This window comes from Morus notabilis, unplaced genomic scaffold (genome assembly GCF_000414095.1).
Source record: "Morus notabilis unplaced genomic scaffold, ASM41409v2 Scaffold324, whole genome shotgun sequence".
NCBI lineage: Eukaryota > Viridiplantae > Streptophyta > Magnoliopsida > Rosales > Moraceae > Morus > Morus notabilis.
The window spans coordinates 77,425-101,446 of NW_010362325.1; the positions used below are offsets into that span (position 1 = coordinate 77,425).

Genomic DNA, 24,022 nt, shown 5'->3' on the forward strand with positions numbered 1-24,022 from the left:
TCACGTAATTTAAAATCACCGTCCAAGAGTTAATTTTCAACGTAAAGCACGTAGGATACGGGTCAAAAAATAACTAGCTAGTTTGAATATAAAAAATCTTCTTCAGGTTGTGAAGAATGGAAGATCAGACAATTCAAAATTATTATATTAATTAATATGACAATAATGGACTATGAAATAGACAAGTTGCAGAGCAAGGTCAGAAATCTGACCTTGAAACCGGCCTCGCTGCGAGTTTGTCGCTGACTTACTTGGCCCAAAGACGTCACTATTATGGTCACTTTCCTAAACGAGAAAAAGAACTTCCGACTATTTTTTTAACCTTCACAAGCTAATTTAAAGATAATTTCTCTAATATTCTCTTTTTTTTAAAATATTAGTATTTTATATTATCAGTAAAAATTTAGACTCATATATTTTAAAAAATATTTATCTCATTTTTAAAAAAATTAGTACCCAACTTACTAAAAATCTCTTTTAAAAAACTCTACCCCTCAATTAGTTATAGTCTAAAAAGTATAAATAGATAGACTTAAGAAGCGTTTGGTTAGTGAATTCGTATCATAATTCGAATCATGGTTCGTAATTCGTTACAGTATTTTTTCTTACAAAAAAATATACGTAAATCGAGAATACTTCTGAATCGTGATTCTGAATCTATGAACCAAACGTCCACTTAGAAATAAAATGGGCTCGGTATTTTTAAAAAGTTCCCCTCTTTTTACCTTCCTCTAATTAAATGAAAAGAAAATAGTAGAAAATATGCTAATATGAAAAGTTTAAGAAAGTATATAAGTCAATTTTTAGTTATAGAAATTAATAGGCCATAACTTATCAAGTTATGGTTCATGACCAAATAAATTAAGGACAAACTTGTCAAGTTATGGTTCATAACCAGACAAGTTATGGACAATTATGGACAATAATTTATCAAGTTATGATTCATAACCATACAAGTTATGGACGAAAACAGTAATTTGACCTATTTATTAACTTATGTAAACTATTGACCTAATAATTTTAATCATCTTAAGTCTGGACCTATTTTCCTGTTTCTCTCTAAATGAAATGACGAGTTACGAAATTTCAGCCCAAAGCAACTAGTTTGGGCTAAGAGGTCCACAAGATGAAAACATACATGGCAGGTCTTACCTGTGAACACCTTGAATGTTTTGTGGTTTCTTACTTTCATCCCTAGTTTTTTCTTTCTTGATAACTCAGTCCCTAAATTTTGGAAAATTAAAGACTAATTCAGAGAACAATTTGTCAAAACGTATATCGCTTTTTTTTATTTTCAAGGATGAAACTGTAAAACTACGAGACAATATCAAGGATACAAGTATTAAAAAACTATAGCCGTTCAAAAGTTAACTCCATTAACTGTTGGAGACATAATTGCTACTATTTTGTAGATTCAAAGACTAAACTGCAAAGGGAAAAACAAAAAACAAAAAACACCTTTACATGCATGCTGCTGAAGCTAAGCTAAGTGCGGGTGAAGAGTGATGATAGAGGAGTTAAGGATCCAAAATCCAAAGGCATTGTAATGTAGAGTCTTTAAATGCAATCTAAACACCGAAAGACTTGTTGCTGCTTGTCTACTACCATTCTATGAAAAACAATACAATGCTGTATCTTCTCTCTGGCTCTACCAGCATTCCTCGCCCCTTCTCTTTCCTCTTTTAACACGTTGGTTTTCGTAAGCAACGTCGAGACTATTGAATCCTATACAACAAGACCACTGTAATGAACACAATTTTACGCTACAATCAAACTATCAAATTACTCATTAAAAAATTGCCAGCGGCCAAGTTGGAGGTAGACACATGGGAAAAAACATATATCTTTGAAATGTCAAGAACTAGATGTCTAGAAAATTAAAATCATGAGCTAAGCAATATGGTCTCAAATGCATTTCTTAGGATCATGAGGCCATGGTCCACATTGTTAGACACTTCTCACTGCCTTTGGTGTCTGCATATCGAAAAAAAACATAGCACGAAAACTTAGCAAGGGTGCAAAGGCTCTCGTAACTATAATGCAGCCACAGTTAGAGAGAATCAGAATTGTCATCCCTATTCTTCTTTTTTCTCCCTTTTGTTTCGGGGGGATGGAAACCAATTCCCTCATTCTTACATGCAATACATAATGCCAAGAAAGATAATTTGCCAGCAAGAATTCTTAGATGCCATATGACATAGATATATAAATATAAAAATGTATACATGTATTGAAGATTGAGATACTTCAGTATGTGTGAGTGAATAATGGATAAGCAAGCCATACCAACTCAGTTAGATATTCTGACTTTCTTTTCAGTGGTCAGTTGGAGCAGCTCCAGAGAAAGAACAATGAGAACTGATTGGCACATTTGACTCAGAACTTCCAGGCAGTGACCTTTGAAGAGGATTGCCATATGCCTGGCTCAGATTTACGTGCATTGGTACGGGGTAATAAGGTTCGTGAGGCACCGGAAGCTCCCCTTGGTGATTGGTAGGGAGAGGAGGCACATGGGATGGTGGCAACGCTTGTGATGATAAAGTAACATGTGAGGCTGTAGCTGGAAAATATTGCGCATTATTCTCGGGCACATAATCAGCAGAAGGAACTGCATATTGACTTGCATTTTGAACAATGGCATCCCTTGTAACCATCTCACGTTCAAACCTATACCTAGTCAATTTGGCATCCGCCACACATGAGGCATGTGAGAATTTATCTAAAGACTTTTTTAGGAAAAAAAAAAAAAAAAAAAAGAAATAATACCTCAAAGATATGTATCAAACATATGACAATTTTATAAATTCGGTTGGACAAATCACATGAAAAATTGATTTCACTTATTTTTTTAGTAAATTTTACTATTCTAAGCAGAAAAAGAAATATGGTGATTCAACTAATTGAATATAACTCAGAACTTAGGCATATCACCCTTCAAAATTTAAGAATAATGATTACAAGATAAAAGTTAAGGGTATTCAAACTGCAATTTGATTCTGGGAAAAACAAAATAACAATACTTGTTCACTCTATTTGTTTAATATGTTTCCCTCTTAAATTAGTGAAAAATCATGGTATTGGACCTTGAGGCAAGACTCTAAGGTAACAATTTAAAACTAAAGCCATCAACCCTAAAAAACAGTATTAAAATAACCCCAACATGAGTTGATTCCACTATGCTTAATCTTAGTCTTCTATTCCATCGTGAACATAATTTGATTCCTCCTTAAGTGGGACATATAATCCTCTTGCACCTCTTATCAACAAGAGAGTGATTGTATCACTATCTAAGGTACTCAAACACATATTTAGTCACACAACAACAAAAGGCCTCTTACAACATTCAGGTGTCTAAATAAGATGACGTTACGAAAGTTCTACTGCAGTTTTGTGCTGGCTAATTCATAGATTAGAATAGATATATCATAAGGGAAAAACTATATAAGGAAGTAAAAACTACCTTACCTTTCATATGGATCTTGCAAAGACGGGGAAGGATTTCCATACAAGTACGGGTTATGTGTATCTGCTACATAATGTGAATCAATGTTATGAGGAAGAACGGCCTGCTCTGCTCTGTTGGAGGATGAATGCTTGCCAACGGTCCATATTGATCATGCTGAACAGCATTCTGATGCTCCATTGGATGTTGAATCACAGCCATTGATCCATATTGATTATGCTGAACAAAATTATGAGAAAAAGCCGCTGGCTGAACCAAATTCCGATGCTCTATCATTGGATAAATGCTTGCCGATGAATCAACATTATTTGGAAGAGAAGCCTGTGGAACAACATGCCTCTGCTCTGTCGGAGGATGAACGCTTGCTACTGGTCCATATTGATCATGCTGAACAACATTCTGATGCTCCCTTGGAGGTTGAATTGTAGCCATTGGTCCATATGGGTGCTGAACAAAATTATGAGAAAAAGTAGTCTGCCGCACCAAATTCTGATGCTCTATCGTAGGATGAATGCTGGTCGATGAATCAGCATTATGTGGAAGAAAAGCCTGCTGAACAGCATGCCTTTGCTCTATTTGCGGTTGAATGCTTGCCATTGGTCCATATTCATCACGCCGAACAACATTCCTATGCTCCATTGGAGGTTGAATCACAGCCGTTGGTTCATATTGATTGTGCTGAACGAAATTATGAGAAAAACCCATCTGCTGAACAAAATTCTGATGCTCTATTGTAGGATGAATGCTTGTTGATGAATCAGCATTATGTGGAAGAGAAGTCTGCTGAACAACATTTTGATGCCCTATTTGAGGTTGAATGCTTGCCACTGGTCCATATAGATTGTACAGGGCAGGTGCAACTATCTGTTTTGATCGAGTATCAGGGAGTTGGAATGCAGGAGTATGGTGTAGTCTTGACGGTTGCTGGAACCCTTTTTCCATAACCGGAGACGGGAAAGACCGGGGTATTGCAACAGTTGAGTAATGCAGCCTATCAGCAGTAGGTGCTGTCGAAGTGAGCGGGCGGAACAATGAAATCAGGCCTTTCACCTTCATTCACAATTCACAAAGAAACTACATTATCTATCAGTTAAGTTACTCTCAAATACCAGGTCCAAAAACAAATTACAAAGCACCCAGCAATTAAAGTGCAAGAAGTAAGATAATGCTCTACCTGCGTGCCACTAAGCTCTTGCCTAAACTTGGAACCCTGGTAGTTGTCTCTAATTGCAACTTTAAACGCACTCTCCGGAAGAGGTAAACATTCTTTGTAGATCTTAAATCTTACCTAAACCAAGAAACAGAATGTAACAAAAGTAAACATCACACCCATGATATCATTTGATCATCTTTATTACAACCATAAATTATTCATTAGACCTGGTGTGCCACATCATCATACTTACATGATACACATGTTGGCGATTTGTCCTCGTAAATCCTATTTAATCGATTCGTTTTAACTTCTATACACCACTCTAACTAAACAAACCATCCAAATCTCGACTATTTTATTGAATGTGTAAGCAAGTTTACCTGTGCAGGAAATCTGCCATTAAAAGCAGCAGGTTCCAAGTCCAAGGTTCCAACAGAAGTGGCCTTGTAGACACCATAAAGAAGCTTCAAATCAAAGTCAAACAAAAACAGTTTGGCACCGGGTTTAATTTCCTTAACAACATCTAATTTTGCCCTAGGTAAGCCAAATACACGGAACCTGTAGCATTCGGGTTTGGTTCTTCCATTACACATGAAAATGAACCCACAATCCGAAATCTTCTCGCTTTTCTTCTTCAGCTTCAGCTTCTTCTTCTTCTTCGTCTTCTTCTTATTATTGTTCTTCTTGTTCATGAGATTTTTATCCTCCATTAACTTTGCCAAGACTCCACACCAATTGTTCTACATCGCAAAATTCCATGGAATATGCTAATTGGTGATTATATAAATAAAAAGAAACAAATTCTTGCAGAGAAATTCAGACACCGAAAACCAAAAAGTGAGAAAAACTTTCTCATGAATTAAAATAAAAAAGAAATTAAATTCAAAAGAATTCAAGAAATGAAGAAAATAAGTTGAAAATGGAAGATGCAGGTTTTAGGCGAATGGGGAGCGACTTACGAGTTCGCAAAGAAGAGTGGAGGAGACCACGGACGAAATGGAAGTTGCCGGCTTCGGCGTTGCGTTTGGTTCAATTATTATCTAATTTATCTTAAACAAATAAATCCATTCCAGTAATTATTTGGGATTATTACGAATTTCCACTGAACTTTCAGGGTTGTTACAATTTCAAATTGGTCCCTTTTTTGTTGATGTTTAAACTACATCAACCCTCAACCAATATCTCTCATCATTTTAAATTTTTAAGATAGAATTATTCATTTAACAAATGGTTTATCTAAGGAATTGTTTGTCTTCTGACATTAAAAAAATGAAAACCTACTAAACAGTAATGTAAATAAAATGAAAAAGAGTGTGGGATGGACTAACTGCCTCGTTCGTTTCGCTGATTTAAATTTAAAATTTGAGTTAAGATACAATTTTATGTGAGAACTTTTTACTGTAACAAAAAAATTAATTAAGCACAAAAACTCACTTGAAAGTTAATAATAGAAATCATGACCACAAAACTATTTATAGTTTAAAAACAGGATGAGTCTGTTTAGTTTACATTTTTAAGTCAACAATTTTGATTTATTAATAAAAATTTTGTGAGAAAATAAATTTTTAAATTTAAATTGTTTATGAGATGAGAAACTATAACAAAATTATAATTATAAATTCAAATACATAAATTAAACGGGCCGAATTCACCGTTTAGCTATCACGACGAATCTTCACTCAACTTTTCTGAGTGAAATGTGTCAAAAACCACACGTATTTCCTTGATAAGTTTTTCCTTGTAGCTTTTTTATGAGTTTCCTCTGTACCTTCATTTGCTTTGCTTTTTCGTGTCTCGTTCATTTTCAATTTTTATTTTTATTGGTTTCCTTTAGATATAAAATAAATAAAAAAACAGATTCTTGGGAAAAAAAAAAAGCGTGAAATTCACATTAAATGAAAACAATGCACAGCAATTAATTTGACACTATAAAATAGATGAAGTTTCATATTGTTCAAAATTAGAAGTACACAATTTTTAAGACAAGCTTAGAAGTTCAAGTGCTAAATTTTTTCAAACAATTAAAACATTGTTTGGTTTTTAGCACATTCCCCCTAAAAGTTTGGGTTACATTCCAACATTTGACAAATTGACACGTTGAGAGGATTATATGACAAAATTGAAACAATTTGATAAACTACATAAAGATCGGGCCATCGGGGGTGTAAAGGTGAAAAAAAAAAAAAAACTTTTTGTTAAAACCAAAATTTAAGTTGTCATTATGTAGTAAACAATCAGTGAAGCGTAAAAATTAAAATGGAGAGTCGCAGTAAAATAGTGTGAATAATTAAAAAAAAATAAATAGTGTGATGGAAACGTCGCTCTTCTAATGCTCTCATATTAATTTTATTCCTAACAAAAGTTATCATTTTGAAAGATTTTTCACAAATTTTGAATTCCGAATTTGATTTCGGTAGAACTCAAAGGAAAAAATCCCTTCAATTTTCGGTGCATGAATTTTTGTTTTTGATCGATCTTTATTCTTTCTCTATTTCAATGTCTTTTTAGGGTTTATTTCTCAATTTATCACGCGTTTTCTCACTAAATTTTACGCGATTTTGTTATGATATTGGAATATTCTTACGCAGATGATGAGTATTGATGTTTTGAATTACAATTGAAAAGAAAAATTGAAGAAGATTGTCACCAAAAGCAATTAATGTAAAATGATAGTTTGATTTTGTATTTCATTGCACATTCCCAAAATAGCGCAATTCAGACATTAACACACAACAAGTCAGAAGTTTGTTTGGAAATTAGCTTTTGAAGAGCTATTAACTGCCTCAAGAAAGCTAAATGGAAATTGAGAACAATTGGGAACTGGGAAGTCTGAAAAATTTTCCATAATTTATAATGAAAAAAAGAAAGCTTTCCAAACGGAACTCAAAACACAATAACAAAATTAGAAATTTTTCTAAACTTCATTCATGAACAACCAATAAGCATTTTTTTTTTTTTTAGAGAACGATACGGACAAACCCATCGTCCTCTCTCTCTTTTCTCTCTCTATCCTTTGTACAACTAGGGTTCCCATTACATTTACAGCAGCACAACCTAAAGAAAATATTCTTCTTCGATTTCGCTGATCTCGTCTTAGAATCTGGTAAAGTTGTCGTCTTTAATCTCGATATAATAATTTCCGTTGACGCCCTTGGCAGGCATAAATGAAATCGGAGGAATTGGGGGTAGAGTTGTGCTGAGTTTCAAAGAAACCCCCCGAGGAATTGGAAGTAACGTCACCTTCGATTGCTCTCATTCTGGTCCCTGCGTTCCTTTCCCCTATTCCGATCGAAAAGGTCTCTCTCTCTCTCTCTCTCTTCACTTTCGATATGTTTGTTTGGGAAATGGGAAATCTAACAAATTCTGTCTCTTTTAAAAATATTATTATGTAACCTTAATTGAAACATCGACATTCTTTCATATTTGAATCCTTTGTAACCCGTTTTCTTATAACCTTTGTGGTGGTTTATCTGTCGTTGAATCAATTTTGTCTTCTGTTCTGCTTCTGCCTAATGGAAAACTTTACCTTTCAATCGACGAATTCAACGAACCTCCCATCCTGAAAGTTGTGTTCAACTCTTGTTTCGTACTGACCTGAGTGATATCTCCGATCTCCAATGCTTGATTGGAAGTGATTATGTACGGTTCCAACGTAGCATTGCCTTTAATCACTGATTGGATCCTGATCCTCTCGGGTTGAGTCTCAGATTAAGCACTGTGTGAATGGTTTTTAATGATTTGTATAGATTAGGATTATTTTCCTCTTTCTTTGTTTGGTAACTTCTTTGTTTGGTAACTAGATTGGGTTGGAGCTTCTTTTGTAATCCATATGTATTCCCATTTTATGGCATTTTTTTTCCCTGGAATATCTTTGAGTTTATCCTTGTTTATCTGGTTGTTTCTTTACTTAGTTTCTGCACTTGTTGCATTATGGGAAGGTTTTATGCTTGTTCCTTGGCCTAATTGATTTTTTCCTATTGACTCAAATTCTGCTATACATGTTGCTGTTTATCTGTATATAATAATCTACGTCATTGTCTTGTATCATACTTATACTTTACTCTTAGATTTTCTCGTTCTCTAAGATTTTCTCGCACTTCATAATTTTCTTTAGTCAGTGTAATAACTTTAGTCTTGAGTTTCACTAGTCTCTTCATTTAAGAGTTTAAATAGTCTCCCATATGGGTGTTTCAATAGTTATTTTCTTAAAGTTTTACTCATATTATCTAGTTACTATGATGACAACTTCTTCTGATTATATTTAGTTCTAATCATTAAATGACAGAAAGGTTAATGATTTAGATCTAAATGCTGCATTACTTAAGTTTCCCCATAAGTTACTTTTTCTCATCTATATAATTATTTAAAAATATATATATTTTAATCTATTTTTAACGTTAAATCTTATTACTATTATATTGTTTGCAGATTTTTACTAATATGGACAGTTACTTTTGAATACAGTTATTAAAAATTTTCCCTCTGTTTCATTTTGAAACATTTTCAAAAATTTCCCCCTTATTAGGATAACTGCATTTCATGATTTTTATCAATTACTTTGACTTCAAAAGTCAATATCCGCTCTTATTTCTTATTACAACTAGTCTTATTTTTATTACTGTTTTTTAGTGTTTTTGATTCCCTAAAAGGGTTTACTTTGCTATGTATTAAAAAGAGGCTGGTAATGAAGGCCTTCCTTCCTTACTCCCTCTTTACTAAAATATCAACCTTGGTTGAATATTGCAATCCTTCAAATACATACGCTGGAAATTTGAATGTGGTTTCAAGATAAGTATATTTTTCTATTTATTTTCCTTAATCATGCCACTAATTTAAGATATATCCTAATTATCATTTTATTTTTTTATTTTTTTAGGTATGTTTTGCATTTGGCTTTTCATTCTAGATAATTGTCCTCGTGTCTTATTTCCTCTTCCAGGCAGTTTCATAAATCTTTTTATGTGTTGTTTTTATGATACATGATTTATCTTTATTTGATTTTTGGATAGAAAGGAACATTTTAATGGTTGGATATCTTCCACCATTGATTGTCTGATCTATTGGTTAATAGATACTTTCTTCTGTTAAAAAAAAAAAAAAAAAAAAAAGGCCTCAAGAAAGCTAGGACATTGGAGCTGTCTCAAAGCTTTCTAGAATATTTGCAAATTTTAGGAATTGTAGAACATGTTCTGTGTTGACACTAACTTATTATATGTGTTGAAGCAGATATAGAGAACAATCTCTTGCCTATTAATCAACATGTTATGTATGCACTGTTTTTGTTTTTTAACTGTCAAGATAGTTTGTGATTTGCTGCGATACAATGAATAAGTTGAGGCTTAAGATATTTTTTTAAATGTAGGGTGCTAATGTTTATAAGAGTTGAAGCAGATATAGAGAAAAATGTTTATGTATATGCATTAATCTTTCTGTGTAGGCTATTCAACAACGTTTATGTTTGAAACTGTTTTTGTTTTTGAATGGTCGATTGGTTTAGTGTTCTATTGCTAATATGTCCTGCCTGGCAGCTACGTAAAACTGATCGCTTTCTCCCTAGTAACGGAAGCACGGCGAGGCAAAACACAATCATTGATGACTTCTTCAGAAGATAGTAAAAAAACACTCCCTGAGGCTGCTTTCTTGTCTCAAGAGACAATGCAGAATCGGGAAGGGCTTCAAGCTGACGGAGATAGAGAGTCTGTAATTCCTGTTCCTAAGTCTGAATACGATGATTGGTTAACTTTTCCCGACGATGATGTGACCCAGCAGCAATCTACATTTGGGAGAGAGGAAGCTGAGAAAATTCCATTTGTTGGTGACAAGGCAAGAACAAGTTCTTTGAGTTATTGACTGCATATGCTGTTTGTTAGCGTTAGTATTGTTATCTTTTTCACTTTCACGATTCTATTCTCTCTTCATATGCTTAATTTTACTGGTTTAATGGTAGCTTATCTCAATTTGTTCTCACGAATATGTTGGTTCTATACTTTTACCTTGGTTGAGCATTCGGATGTCGTGAAACCAGTTTATTTAGTGATTCACATACCAATTTGTTTTCTCCAAAGCCATTTGCTTTTGCTTTGTTCAAGCACTGCTAATGCAATTCCTCCCCTTAATCTGAAACTTGCGTTTTTTGAACATCTCTTTAGTGATGATAATACACCTGCAGGAGCCTCTCTCTTCACTGGCAGCGGAATACCAATCTGGCAGCACTATCTTGTTAGAGAAAATTAAGGTTCTTTATGTTATATGTGTTTTCTTTTCTTCTTTTTTTTTGCTGTTACTGGGCTCCAGTGTATATAATATTTACTACCTTTTTCTTAGGTACTTGATGAACAATATGCTGCCATTCGGAGAACACGGGGAGATGGGAACTGCTTTTATCGGGGCTTTATGTTTTCGTACCTTGTATGTCTTATTATAAACATCTTACTCTCTCTCTTTATATGCAAATAAAATTATTCTGAATTTTTCAGTATTAATTCTTGTCTGCCCAAACAGGAGCACATTTTGGAAACACAAGATAAAGCAGAAGCTGATCGCATCAAAATCAATGTTGAGCAATGTAGAAAAACACTTCAGAGCTTGGGCTATGCAGAATTTACTTTTGAGGATTTCTTTGCGGTAAAGTTATCTAGGTTACCATTCTTTAGCCCATTGTTGTGATCTTTGTAGCAATTTGTGCAAATGGCTTCGGGTGACTTTCTGGGAATTAGTTGGACCCATTTGACCCATTTGGGTTTTCTTATTCATAAAGTATAGCAACGCACATCATGACAGCAGCTTCTAATGTTAATTCTTTATAGTTCTATTCCATCTCTGATACCGCGTGAAAATTTGTTCAGCTCTTCATGGAGCAGCTGGAAAGTGTTCTTGGAGGAAACGAAGCTCCTATGAGGTATTGACTGCTTCTTTGCTCATATTGGCATTCTATTGACAATGATAAAATAATGTAGCATTTTAATACTATATTTTTTCTTTTGGTAGAACTGACATGATTTATTATTTTTGACAGCCATGACGAGCTCATACTTAGGAGTCGAGATCAATCAGTATCTGACTATGGTGAGTGACTGTGACTTTAAAGTCCACAATGGTTAATTTACGTTTTACTATGTTTCCTGACAAATTTGTCTGGTTAGTTGTAATGTTTTTCAGATTTGTTACTTCTGGTGAAATAAAAAAGCGCTCAGAGTTTTTCGAACCATTCATTGTGGGATTAACAAATGGAGCAAATGGAACAGTAGAGCAGGTTTGCTTAACAATGAACTATTTTAATTTTGCTATACATGTTACTGCGATCTTTTGCTGTCATTGCTAGAGAAAATGTCAAATTATTCCATTTGAAGTATCTGGACTTGCTTTCTCACGTAAGACAGTAATCCAATTTGTGTGCTCTTGCAAGGATTTTTATACTTTTTCCAATTGACTTTAAGGTTAAATTGTATCTACCAAATTTCAGTGTTAGTGATGCAGCATAGTAGAAAATACTAAAATAACTATGAAATTTGATATGAAAACTGAAATAAATTATAAAGACAAAGCTTATTCATAGGATGATAAATCCTAGCCAATTTAGGAGTCCTAATTCAAGTAAAATACTAAATAGATAAACATCAAGATCTCAAGGATAAACAATGATCCTAATCAAACTCTAATATAGATAATAATCAAATAAAATTTTAGTAAAACTCACTGCTCTGCCCTGCATTAGTTAGCTTCCATGCTCCATCACTCTTTAATATGACATATTTTGGCGCAGTTCTGCAAGTTGTCAGTGGAACCCATGGGAGAAGAAAGTGATCATGTGCATATTACTGCCCTTTCAGATGCATTGGGTGTGCCCATCCGCGTTGTGTACCTAGACCGCAGCTCATGTGACACGAGCAGTGTTAGCGTAAATCATCATGATTTTGTTCCTGCTGGTGGTGATTGTCCAAATGCTAGTGGTAGCTCTGGGACAATTACTCCCTTTATTACGTTGCTATATCGCCCGGGTCATTATGATATTCTCTACCCCAAGTGACATCCTCTCCGTTCCTGTAAGTTGATAATCATGATCAATTATTACATTTATGTCTACATTTACATTTATCGATAGAAATGAGGAAGCAGCCTAAAATGCTCTATTTTGTTGAAATAAAATCTTGATTTTAACCCCGTTGTTGCCGCTTGAAAATTATATTTCTGCTCTGGGATTGTTGGTGAGCTTGAAAAAATCATACTTGTGCATTTTGTTTTGTGACGTCCAGAGTTATATTTGGAATTTGGTAAGTAGTAGGTGGTACTAATTTTTACTTGTGTACATACATATATATATATATATATATATATATATATCTCGCAGGCTATTGGCAAATACCCCTGGTTAATGAATGAGGTTATCAAGAAACAAGTTGACAAGGCAATGCATTCAGAGTGCTCTTTAAATGTGAAAGCTCGCTTTTGTTTCTGATGTAGACTTTTTTTCTCAAAAAGTGTTCAAACATACTCGGATGTGTGACTGGGACCATAAGATCAACGTTTCGTGAGAAACCTGTGATAATCAGCTCAATAACTCAACTTGACATTTGATGACCCACCCCGTCTTTCTTTCTTTCTTTCCTTCCTTTTTTTTTTTTTTTTTTTTTTTAAATGAGAAATTGCATTTTGGAAACAAGTGACCATAGTCTGAAGAGTTTTGGTTATAGGATTACAGGGCAACCTGAGTCTTTACAAGTTGCGGACCCTTTTGCTAATCAACGAGTTGTGGACCTTGTGAGAATTACACTGTGGCTCATACACTTGTCAACACATGCTTCTTTTTTGGGAAACATAATACTGCAGGTTTTAAAAAGTATACAACACAGCTACAAAAAGAAAGATACTCGAGTTGTCGTCCTTTGAATAATAAGACGTTTAAAAGTTTACTGCATATTAAAATTACATTTACCGATGAAAATATGAGAACTCTCCTTCAAGTTGGCGGTAGGCAATGGGTTTTAGGATCAATATGGTTGAATTTGTCCATTTTGTTAGATGTCCATGTGAGAATTGATGTGTATGTTTTTATCAGAAATCAATAAGCAGGTCAATCCCAATCGAAAGTTTTGTTCTATGGATGAGAGTTTGTATCCCTATCAGGTCTCTGTGTATGCTGCTGTATAATATTTAGAGAAACTTGTGAGACCAAATTAAGAAATCAAAATTCTCGACACACCTTTAAGGGACCCAAATGTATCTCAACGGCAACAGTACGAGACAATTAGTTCGTCATTTCAAATTTTTCAACAAGACCTCCGTAGCTGCGGAACAATTACAGATAGCCACTATGTCCGACAACCCAAAAGGAAAATAAGAATAAAATAAAGAGAAACGAAAGAACAAATAATATAGCAGTTAAAGCCTTATACTGTAAGCAAACAATCTCCAGTGCTGGAACTCCCAACTCCTGTACATACCACGCTTTTTTCTTTTTTTCTTTTTTTTTTCTCCTTTTCATTATGTATCGGTACTCTCAAGTTCATCCAAAATTTTCAAAGCTAAATAAGATTTTCCCTTTTTTCATTTTTTTTTCCTCTTAACAATTCCAGAATTTGATAAGAAAAATCTCAAGAAAACTGGAAATCCAATTAGGATTGGCCAAGCATGCATGCCTCTAACCAATTCAGAGTCAGAAAAATCTCAGGACAAAATTGGAAAACCACTTGGCATTGTTGGCTAAGGGTTTCCTCAAATTTTTAATCAGCCACCAAGACAAGTTTACCCTCCCTTGTGCCACCTGTAGTTATATGTCACCAGGTCTTGTACGAGGATGCAGATTAGTACTTAGTGCTATAAAAGGTTAGTTTAGTGCCCACAAAAAACTTAGTAGCTTTGCTTAATCTGACTCCTTGACAGAACCAGACGTCTCTCCTTGAGAAGAATCATCCCCATTTCCGAAACTCGGTGGGCTTCCTTGATGGATCTCTTCATGCATACTCGTTCGAGATTTCCCAGGTCTTGTGCGAACATTCACCCCCATGGGAAACGGAACCTATACCAGCAAAGGATTACTCTGATCAATGATAGTAACAACTATTACTGGGTCATTATTCAGAATATTCTATCAAGAAACAAATTGCAGAACATAAGTTTGGGTGTGAAAAGTCAACATTTTGAATTTCCTATATCCTGTTGAAGGATTTTAAGTAGAATAAGGACTGCAAACAACTGATTTAAATATGGCTCTCATACCTGATCACCTGCGTTGGGCCCGTCTGTATTGAAGAGAATTGGTCGGCATCGCTTATCCTCATTCATCAAGCTTGAATTTTGGAAATGTGCAATTAGAGCAGATTTACCTTGAATGCGAGCATAGGCTAGTGAAGCCACCTTCTCACTATTAAACTTCTCCCATTTCTTCCCATTAAATGACTGCCAAATAGGAATATCTAGTTTTAGTTTCCTTGGACGTATCATTAGCATTCAAGAGATTATGGGCTCGTTCGATTGTAATTTTAAATTATGGTGATTTAAATATAGATTTTGAGTTAAATTTGAGTTAAAGTTGTAACTTGAGTTTGTGTTTGGATGTGCACATTTGAGTTATGATTTGAATTGATAATCTAATTGAGTTTGTGTTTGAGTTGGTCAAAACTTGAATTTGTATTTAGATAGTATTTTAATAAAAACTCAATGGTGATGAAAAAATTTAATAGAGTATATGGGTATAATTTTATTCGTCTCTTCGTTGTGAACGCATTAAAAAAAAAATCATTTCAATCGGAATTAAAATGAAAAAGTTATGACGTTTTTAAGAATAGAAAAAAATATTGTTCATTAACTTGAGTTTGAGTTTAAAAACTTGAGTTGAAGGGGAAACTGGAAATCAAATTTTAGCCCTAAACTCAAGTTTAAATTCGAGTTCAAACTCAAGTTCAAACTCAAATTTTACAAACGAACATGAACTTGAATAAAGTTGTAACTTGAGTTCAAACTTTTTTTGAGTTTTACTCTAAAAGAACAAGCCCTATATGAAACATACCTGGTAGAATGGAACGATCAGGCTAGGATCAGTCATGTTGATGAATGCATACCCCACATTGCATTTATTCTGTAACAAATACAAAAGGCCACATTAATCCATCAAATAGAAAAAGCATAGGACGTCCACGTTTAAACTACAATATGAGAAGGTATAATTCAAACAAGAATGAGAACTTGCCTTGAAATCTATCGGTAGATAAATGAAATCATAAGTTCCTCGATGACGTTCGTCAATTGCAGCCAAAAGCATCTTTGAAGTGTATCTAAATTATTACAAAATTAAACCAGAAAATCATTATCGTGAGAAGAAGACTGTCAAAGGAAACTGTTGACTAATAGGAAGGTTTCTCTTATTTGCTACATCATTGAGAACATACAAACTAGGCAGTGTCTATGAAGTCCAAGTCCTCATATTCATATAAATGAAAATGTTCAAAGTGATACTGCATAATAAAAACATCCTATTTTTGAAAAACGCTGTGCAGCACCACCCATGCCACATCACGCACACAGACAAATGAGTCCCACAGTTAGGATCCCCCAGCAGGATCCGCTTGAGTGTTTCGGTGCAATGCAGTGGAAGTGCCGCATAGACTTGCTCAATTATTTCTGCCAATCACTAGCAACTTGAAAAATCTCAAGCTTATTTGGAACCCAAAAAGTTCCATCAATCTGCTATGTCTCATACAGACTAGTCCAACATTTCATAATTCGATAAAGCAATTGCCACTTTTATGGTAAGAAATATGCACATAACCTCCAGCATTTTCAAGAATTCTCCCAGAATCAAAGTCACAAGATACTTACTTGTTAGGAATGTTCTTTATCATTAGGGTTGTTCGGTTGTCTTCTCCTCTCATTATGCGGTCAATATCCAGCTCATATTGTTTCTTGTTGTCGATCTGATTAGAGTTGCTTTCATTTCTACGACTTCTAGCACGTTCACTTGGAGGATCAAATGAATTCATGATGGGAATCATTTGGCCTCGGCCTGGAAACACCATACACCTCTGATGATGGGACTGCAGTCCTGCACTTTTTGAAGGAATTGGAAGGTCCATGCAGTTTCCACCAGCATGCGGAAACATGCTATGTGAAACAAAGTCCAAAGAATGAGGTGAGTTTGAAATTCTCACGTTCCCAAGGGAACCAGGATGGAATCCAGAAGCCTCGGGGGATTCCCCTGTATAGGAGTGTCGCCTGTCCCAGAGAGAAGGATTGACCACTGGCGCAGACCCCACAGGATGACTACTCATGGGTAAAGCTGGGTTCAACATATGAGATGGTGCCCTAGGCAGTCCAGGGAGGCGCGTTTGAGGATGGGCTGCACAAACTCCATTGACAAATGTTGGAGAGTTCGGCCACATCACGCCTGGAGGTTGAGGGTGAAATGAGTTGCTCCATGCATAATGATGTCCAGGGAGTGGAGAGCTACAATTTCCAGTAGATCCAAAAACTGAAGAAAACAAAAATTAAAAAAAAGGAGTCAAGATAACAAAATTTAGAAAAGAACAAGATCAAGCTCAATTCCGAATTGACAAACTTTTAAACGAAGATTCAAAAGAAATTCAAATCATGGACAAGAATAGGTGTTTGCTGGTTTGTGAATAACTTAGAATGCCTCGTGCATCAATGAGGACAGTATTATTAAAAAAAAAATAGTAATAATAATAGCAGCAGGACTGACCTTTCTCATTGAGTTCAATTGAGCTTGAGTTTACTCGGCAAAATTGCCTGCTATCAATTCTTTCTGGTGGTCTAGGATTGACGCTCGTAGACAAAGTACTTGGAGAATTGGAATGAACACCATTGGCTAAACCATCATAAAACTCTGGGAGTGAGTGAGGATGAAAAGCTGATGTGCCATGGATGTCAAACTTAAGTGGCCCTGGTGAATGATTGGACTCTGTAAGGGTAGATTGGTTGCCAAGTGATTCAATTCTAACCAGAGAGGACAAGCTATTTGGAACACTAGAAGATATCCCATGATGAAATGCAGTTTCAAGCCGTGGAGTATGTATTGTGCTGTGTGCACTAATAACAGTTCCATTATCTACACCACTAGAAGTTATTGCTCCATGTTGAACTGGGACAGTTAAGAACTCTGTGAGACAAGGTAAACATAATATGTACTGTACTCAAATTGAATCAAGCATGATCTTCTTTGGAAGAGAAATAGCTTTACCAGAAAATCCAGCTGTTGAGTTAATAGGAGGGCTACTATGCTGCAAATGAAGGCTGCATTCATCTTGCTCCAAATCATTAGGGAACTGCTGCCCCAAACTGCAGTTGGAAACAAAACACGAAAGCAATTAATTTGAGTAACAAATTTAAGAGGCATATACATAAAGAAATGTACAAATCACATATCTTTTTCGACAAGGACTTATGTAATTAACATATCTGCAGTCATAAAACCGCACACCACCCACTGGTGCATGATCCCCCGTTCCCCACTGGCCCATAAAAATAAAATAAAAAATAAAAATTGATTATTTGCATCCAATTACATTGGCTAGACACCTGTCCATCCTTCCTACAATTCTCCTAGAATCTTCAGGCGGGTTGCTTCAAGACCAAACTGGCCAGTGGCTTTGGATTACCATTTGATTGATGACTAAAATAAAGGGACAATCAAAGAATAAGGACAACACAAGGGAGAAATATTGAGCATGGAAAGTATACCGTCTTGTGCCCCCAGGGCGACTTGGCTCTAGCTTAATTTGCTTTCCGGCAATATCACTCCTATTCAATGCACGAAGAGCAGCCTCTGCAGCTCTAACATCATAAAATTCAATAAATTTGTGATGACTTCTGTGTGGTGTTTCACGGATCTGCAATCCAGCAAGAAAAACAACCATGCATTATAAGCACCCTTATATATTTGCAGTGTCCAACCAATGAAAATGAAACACAAGCTCACCTCCTTGATTTCTCCATAAACACCAAAAATTTGACGAAGTTCATCATTTGAGACAGAAGAGTCAAGGTTAAACACTACAAGAGTGCCCTGATTAACATCTTTTTCAGAGGGATTCTCCTGATAAAATGAAATAAAAATAAGCCATAAGGTAAAAAGTTTAATGAAGAAAGTTTAAGTACAACAAAATATGTCTTACGAGATCACCAGTGTCGAATAATTGTGATAAGATGATAATAAAGCAACATCTTGTATCAGCAAAGACAAAAATGGAGAGGCTCACCTTTGGAATCGAGTAATGTATGTCGAGTTTCCGACGCCTCAATGGCTTGTTTTGAAGTGCTTTCATCGCATTCCGAGCTGCTCTGAGATCATAATAAGAGATCATAACAAAACCCCGATGCTTGCAGGCTGTATAAAGAGTGCGGATGTCCCCGTATTGCTGAACATTGGAAGTATGTAATTTTAGTAAGAGTTACATTTAAATAACATATGATGCTTAACTAAATAAAACGCCAAAAAGTAAAACCTAAGAAAAAGAATGGCACACCTCAAATAGGGTTCTCAACTCAGAATCTTCAACGTTGCTATTTATGTTTCTCACGAACAATGTCCTAGAAGGATGTTCACCGTAAGGGTGTTCTCCAACAATTGAACCATTACATAGCCCTGGCAGACCATTAGAAATTCCAGGAAATTCACTTTTTTGTCCAGCTTCATCTTCTAAATCCATCCCTCCAACACTGCTGAAAAGATCTAACTCGTCCATATCATCTCCACCATTGGATTGGATATTATAATCAATCCCATCAGTAATTCCAGAAAGCAAGTCATCATCGTTAGGAAGAAGGTTCCCAATGGTTTGGGCCTCTATTTCTTCAAGGGATTCCATGATTTCCTCTTCCTCATAGTGTGGATTAACAGTATCAACTGAATGGCCATATACAGCATTGTTCGCCGACAATCTCACTGGAAAAAAAAAAAAAAAAAAAAAAAAAAAAAAAAGAAAGAGCATTGTAAAGCAAAGCAGCAAGCCCTATCCTAGACTCAATCATCAGTAAGATATTGGTATGTCACCAATGAGAAGTAGCACCAGCCACCGGTATATGACACACACACACACACTTAAACAAGCATTGTGGGGAAAACTTACACTTCTGACTAAACAGCTCAGACAATGAACTTGAGAAGAGACTACTCTCGTACTGAGAACCCATCACATTGACTTTGCTGCCTTCCACAAAATAAGATGCTGCTTCTGCTTTTGTATTAGATCGTGCTATTGGATTATGGTCTATGTGTTTCAACGGAGGCAAGGAGTGACTGGATGATCTTGCTGGTCCTATTGCATGTCTATTTAAGCTAGAGATCACTTTCTGGTCTTGCATTAAAAAAGACTCGGGTGACTTCAGGTTCTGACGCTCCACTGGAAGGAATTTCTCCAGAGAAGATGATGCAATTGACTTCTCATTGGCTGTTCATGACAATAGATTAGCCTTTACTCCTTAATAAATGAAAATCATCAGATAACAGGAAAAACAATAATATAGTGTCTTGAGAGCCAGAAAATAATTTCATATTGCATATGTATAATATCACAGAATTACCAACTACCACGAAATGCACCATTATGACTGTCGAAACTCAGAATTAAGGAACAGTCTTTAAAAGTTTGACAACTCGTTTAAATTTTTCTCACCACAATTTGGAACATGAGAACTATATAGTAATAACTATACAATGCTTTCACAACTAAGAAAGAATAGATACATTCTTAAAGAAACATTGAACCCAAAAAACAAAAACGGGGGTTGGGGGGCTGGTGGGGGAGGATTGGGGGGCACTAAAAAGAGCCTTGTTGGCATGTCTAACGAATTTTATTCTTCTGCCATGATGGTTCAGTTTCTCATGGCAGCCTGGTCATAACAAAACATATTATCATAAGCTCAATTCGCTTATTTATTTATTGAATACACTTGATTGTTACTAATTTTATATTCCAATTAAATTTACAATGAATAAACATAACTGTTACTTGATCTGAAAAGCTGTTATTGATTTGAATTTCTTGAATGAATAAACTTAGGCCCCATTTGGTTTGCTAGTTTGAATTTTGTTGATTTGAACATAAAAATTCAAACTGTGTGGTTTGAGTTGTAGTTTGGATGTGTAGTTAAAGTTTTAATTTGAACGGGGAATAAAATTCGAATTTGTGTTTGGTAGGTGTGAAAAGCAGAGAGAGTTGGCACCTTTTTACTGTTCAAAAATGGTTTGAACGGTTGAACTTGAGGGGGAGCTAAACAATTTCAATTGTTTGTCACTGTATCAAGTAAGTCAATTAGGGGTCCTTTGGTTCGTGGGTTTGAATTGTGCCATTTTGAACCTTTTACGGTCGAACTAGGATGGTTCGAAAAGTGTCTTAACTTGCAGGTTCAGTGCCGTCAAGTTCAAAAATATTCTCACAAGTAAGTCATAAATGCACTGTGGAAAGTATTAAAGAACAATAGAAACTACACAATTTATTTCATAACTCCAGGCTTGAGGATTGCAAACAAAACCAACCTCCAAACGCAGTTGTGTGCTCTTTACAGAACAAAAATAAATAAATAAATTAATTAATTAATTAATCAAGACGGTATTATCGAGAAAGATGATACAAACCATAGTTATCGAGCATGTTATCTGACTTCCAGAATCCAACCTGCCTCTGCAAAAGTTATCAAAACGGAAAGGATAAAGATAAGGACAATAGCGTTCTGAAGGGCAAGAACAAAGAAAAAGGAAGGGAAAAAATCATAAACCTCAGCAACCCCAGGACAATGCATGAGTTCTTTAACAATCAACGTGATACATCATAAAATATAGCCACACATGCATATACATTCATATATAAACATATACAAAATATGCATGATTATGAATAAGTTGGGGGAAAATGGGAAATCAAATATATAGGTAGCAGCTAACACATACCTCGTTTGGGAAACATGAAGCCTCAGAGAAGAAGGATGATGAGGACAAGCTCTGCAGGTCCCTTATTTCAGACGGCATAATGAAACCAAGCCCTGATTGCCTAAAACCCAAGAAACTTTTTCAGCAAAATTATTATCTCCCACATCCACAAACGCGTAATACCACTATATTGGCAACTGACACATCAAAATTTTCCGTCCGGCATAAAAAGAAGGAAAAACTGCATAAAAAGATAAACCAAAAATTTAAACAATTTTCCGTCCGGCATAAAGAGAAGGAAAAACTGCATAAAAAGATCAACCAAAAATTTAAACAATTAATCCTTTAAAAAAACTTCAACAATTAAAATATCTCCCAATTAAATTCTCTACGAGATTTAGGGCAAAAAAAAAAAAAAACCCGGCATACTACTACCCAAAAAAAAATGGCGGAAAAAAACTATATACTAGCTGAATGACCTAAAGATCTCGCTTATAAATCAATTAATTATGGCAATTGAGAGAAATTCTGACGCATTTAATTTAAATATGTTCTAAAAAAGGTCATCTTTTTTCTAAAATTACATATATGACTACAAAATAGGAAACAAGTCTTCCAAAACGCAAATCTAGAAGCAAATTCTCTAGAATATCAACCAGATCAAGAGCAACTACGACACCAGAAACAGGAATTTGAGTTGTCTGTAGATTTCTAAGCGAAGAATCGTCGAAATTGAGCAAAAAAGAATATATGAATTTTACCTGAGAAGCAGCCAAATATTAATAAAAAACCAAACTTTGCACTCCAAAAGGAAGCGATCAGAGGATCGGAGAAGCGAAGAGGTTGAAATGCGAGGAGAATTCAAATGGCGAATTGTGAGGGAAAGGTTTGTGATAGTTTAGAGAGAGAAAGAGGAAAGAGAGTGGAATTTAAAAGGATGGAGAAAATGGAATAAAAAAGAATAAATTACGGCATACGGCAAGGGAAGAGAAGGAAGGAGATTGAAGAAAGAAGAAGGGATCGTCTAGGCATCTGTGCCGTGTAAGATCCTCCAAAGCTTCCTCTTTGATGATTCAAGCCCTTCGTTTCCCTGCATTGCACGTTAACGCTTTCTCTCTCTATCTATCTATCTCTCTCTCTCTCCTCCTCCAATTTGTTTTTCTTCTTCTTCTTCTTTTCTTTATGCTTTCATATTCTTCTTCTTCTCTTACTTTCTCTTTATCATCAATTTCTGCTCACAAGCAACACGTTTCCCTCTCTCTCAATCTCAAAGCTTCACCGAATTTTTGTCGAGCTTGCTTTCGTCGGAATCAATGGAATTCTCGGCGAGTTCTCCGGCGAGATTCCAAGCCCTCGCCAGAGATACCAGACAGAGGAGAGAGATTGTTTTTGTGGGCTTTGAATAAGCAGATAAAAATAAAGGACGGTTGTTTTAAGGAAAGAAAAGGGCAAAAAAAAAACGATTTCTTTTTCTTTTCTTTTTCTAATAATTAAAAAAATAAAAAATAAAAAAAAAAACTCGTACAGACACGAGAAAAGAGCTAGATTAGGGAATGTGGCGTTTAACTTTAAACCGCTTAACGGCGTTAAGTCGTCCGAGATCTATCTGCGTTGTGTTTGTCTTGCACTTGTTTGAGATAGGTTGTGCTTGTACTTGTAGCGAGTAAAAGGAGGCAGGTAAGAGTTTAGTCAGTTTTTGGAATAATAACAAGATATCATAACTGTACGGCAGTTAATGAGCAACAAAGTTTTAACAAGTCTTGAGTTTCAATAAGTTATATTGCGTAATTGATTGTCTAGATTAGAAATAGTTTTAGACAATCAAAGCTCTTATAAATGGTCATTTATTTAATATATTACTTAAAAGACATTAATAATATTAAGCACCGCAGTTATAATGTGTCTATTAATAAGACAAAATACTGTGTGATTCGCTTTTTATTAATATATATGAGGTATTCAGCACCAATGCCTCATAATATTATTAAGAAAAATTTTAAAAAGAAAAAAAAAACTCTAAAAATAAGTTTTGGATTAAAGAAAGCCAAAATGCATTTCCAATAAACTACACTAATACTCCATTCATTTTGAGAATTTTAACTTAATTTAAAATTATAATTCTTAATTCGTTATAATATTTTTCTTATAAAAATTTAAAATTTAAAAATTATAATTATAAATCATAATTTTAAATTTATAAATTAAGGAGACGTTTGGTTCATGAATTCATAACTATAATTCAGAATCATTCTCATTTTACGTGTATTTTTTATAAAAAAATACTGTAATAATTCACGAATTATAATTTAAATTATGACACGAATTCCTTTCTAAACGTCTCATAAACTTCGCATTAAAAAAAAAAAAAAAAAAGACATGAAAGGAAGGAACGACAGGCCTCAGTTGCGTCTGGATGCCGAAGAAATCTCTCTGTGTCTGTCTGGGTGCCACGCTGGCAAGAGATACAATAGAGAAATAGAGGAAGAAAAAAGAAATTATGTATACGAAATGACGAAAATATCCT

General features: G+C 35.0%; 3 protein-coding genes across 5 annotated transcripts; 1 reads left to right on the forward strand and 2 right to left on the reverse strand.

The window, feature by feature from the left end:
* Nucleotides 1–1,262: 1,262 nt before the first annotated feature.
* LOC112092263 lies at nt 1,263–5,754 on the reverse strand. The gene is made up of 7 exons (XM_024167942.1): nt 5,579–5,754; nt 5,000–5,359; nt 4,638–4,751; nt 3,790–4,513; nt 3,466–3,571; nt 2,287–2,673; nt 1,263–1,741 (listed from the first exon to the last, which is right to left on the reverse strand). The coding sequence occupies exons 2-6, from the start codon at nt 5,327–5,329 to the stop codon at nt 2,316–2,318; spliced, it is 1,632 nt and encodes a 543-aa protein (XP_024023710.1). The 5' UTR covers nt 5,330–5,359; nt 5,579–5,754; the 3' UTR covers nt 1,263–1,741; nt 2,287–2,315.
* A 1,615-nt stretch (nt 5,755–7,369) lies between these two features.
* On the forward strand, nt 7,370–13,623 carry LOC112092264 (ubiquitin thioesterase otubain-like). 2 transcript variants are annotated; one of them, XM_024167947.1, is made up of 10 exons: nt 7,370–7,915; nt 10,148–10,442; nt 10,789–10,854; nt 10,944–11,027; nt 11,121–11,243; nt 11,465–11,517; nt 11,635–11,684; nt 11,762–11,871; nt 12,382–12,661; nt 12,967–13,623. In XM_024167947.1, the coding sequence occupies exons 2-9, from the start codon at nt 10,212–10,214 to the stop codon at nt 12,643–12,645; spliced, it is 981 nt and encodes a 326-aa protein (XP_024023715.1). In that variant the 5' UTR covers nt 7,370–7,915; nt 10,148–10,211; the 3' UTR covers nt 12,646–12,661; nt 12,967–13,623. The 2 variants fall into 2 exon arrangements, with proteins under 2 accessions (XP_024023715.1, XP_024023716.1); XM_024167948.1 differs by having other exon boundaries at nt 10,177–10,442.
* A 341-nt stretch (nt 13,624–13,964) lies between these two features.
* On the reverse strand, nt 13,965–22,670 carry LOC21396326 (protein MEI2-like 4). 2 transcript variants are annotated; one of them, XM_024167946.1, is made up of 15 exons: nt 22,260–22,670; nt 21,520–21,619; nt 21,208–21,253; nt 19,700–20,020; nt 19,097–19,515; nt 18,830–18,988; nt 18,550–18,666; nt 18,312–18,460; nt 17,812–17,909; nt 17,314–17,712; nt 16,434–17,082; nt 15,805–15,889; nt 15,625–15,693; nt 14,835–15,014; nt 13,965–14,634 (listed from the first exon to the last, which is right to left on the reverse strand). In XM_024167946.1, the coding sequence occupies exons 2-15, from the start codon at nt 21,595–21,597 to the stop codon at nt 14,479–14,481; spliced, it is 2,925 nt and encodes a 974-aa protein (XP_024023714.1). In that variant the 5' UTR covers nt 21,598–21,619; nt 22,260–22,670; the 3' UTR covers nt 13,965–14,478. The 2 variants fall into 2 exon arrangements, with proteins under 2 accessions (XP_024023714.1, XP_024023713.1); XM_024167945.1 differs by having other exon boundaries at nt 21,520–21,739.
* Between the last annotated feature and the right edge of the window lie 1,352 nt (nt 22,671–24,022).

Excerpts from the sequence above, each read along its gene's own strand:
- LOC112092263 (XM_024167942.1), bottom strand. The coding sequence starts at position 5,329 with ATGGAGGATAAAAATCTCATGAACAAGAAGAACAATAATAAGAAGAAG. Across the intron at positions 4,752-4,999 it reads ATGGCAGATTTCCTGCACAG|GTAAGATTTAAGATCTACAA; the intron begins GTAAACTTGCTT and ends TTCTTGGTTTAG. Across the intron at positions 2,674-3,465 it reads TTGCAAGATCCATATGAAAG|GTATAGGTTTGAACGTGAGA; the intron begins GTAAGGTAGTTT and ends CAAATTGACTAG.
- LOC112092264 (XM_024167947.1), top strand. The coding sequence starts at position 10,212 with ATGACTTCTTCAGAAGATAGTAAAAAAACACTCCCTGAGGCTGCTTTC. Across the intron at positions 10,855-10,943 it reads TCTTGTTAGAGAAAATTAAG|GTACTTGATGAACAATATGC; the intron begins GTTCTTTATGTT and ends CCTTTTTCTTAG. Across the intron at positions 11,518-11,634 it reads GGAAACGAAGCTCCTATGAG|CCATGACGAGCTCATACTTA; the intron begins GTATTGACTGCT and ends TATTTTTGACAG.
- LOC21396326 (XM_024167946.1), bottom strand. The coding sequence starts at position 21,597 with ATGCCGTCTGAAATAAGGGACCTGCAGAGCTTGTCCTCATCATCCTTC. Across the intron at positions 17,083-17,313 it reads AATTGAACTCAATGAGAAAG|TTTTTGGATCTACTGGAAAT; the intron begins GTCAGTCCTGCT and ends TGTTTTCTTCAG. Across the intron at positions 15,015-15,624 it reads TGATCGTTCCATTCTACCAG|TCATTTAATGGGAAGAAATG; the intron begins GTATGTTTCATA and ends CCTATTTGGCAG.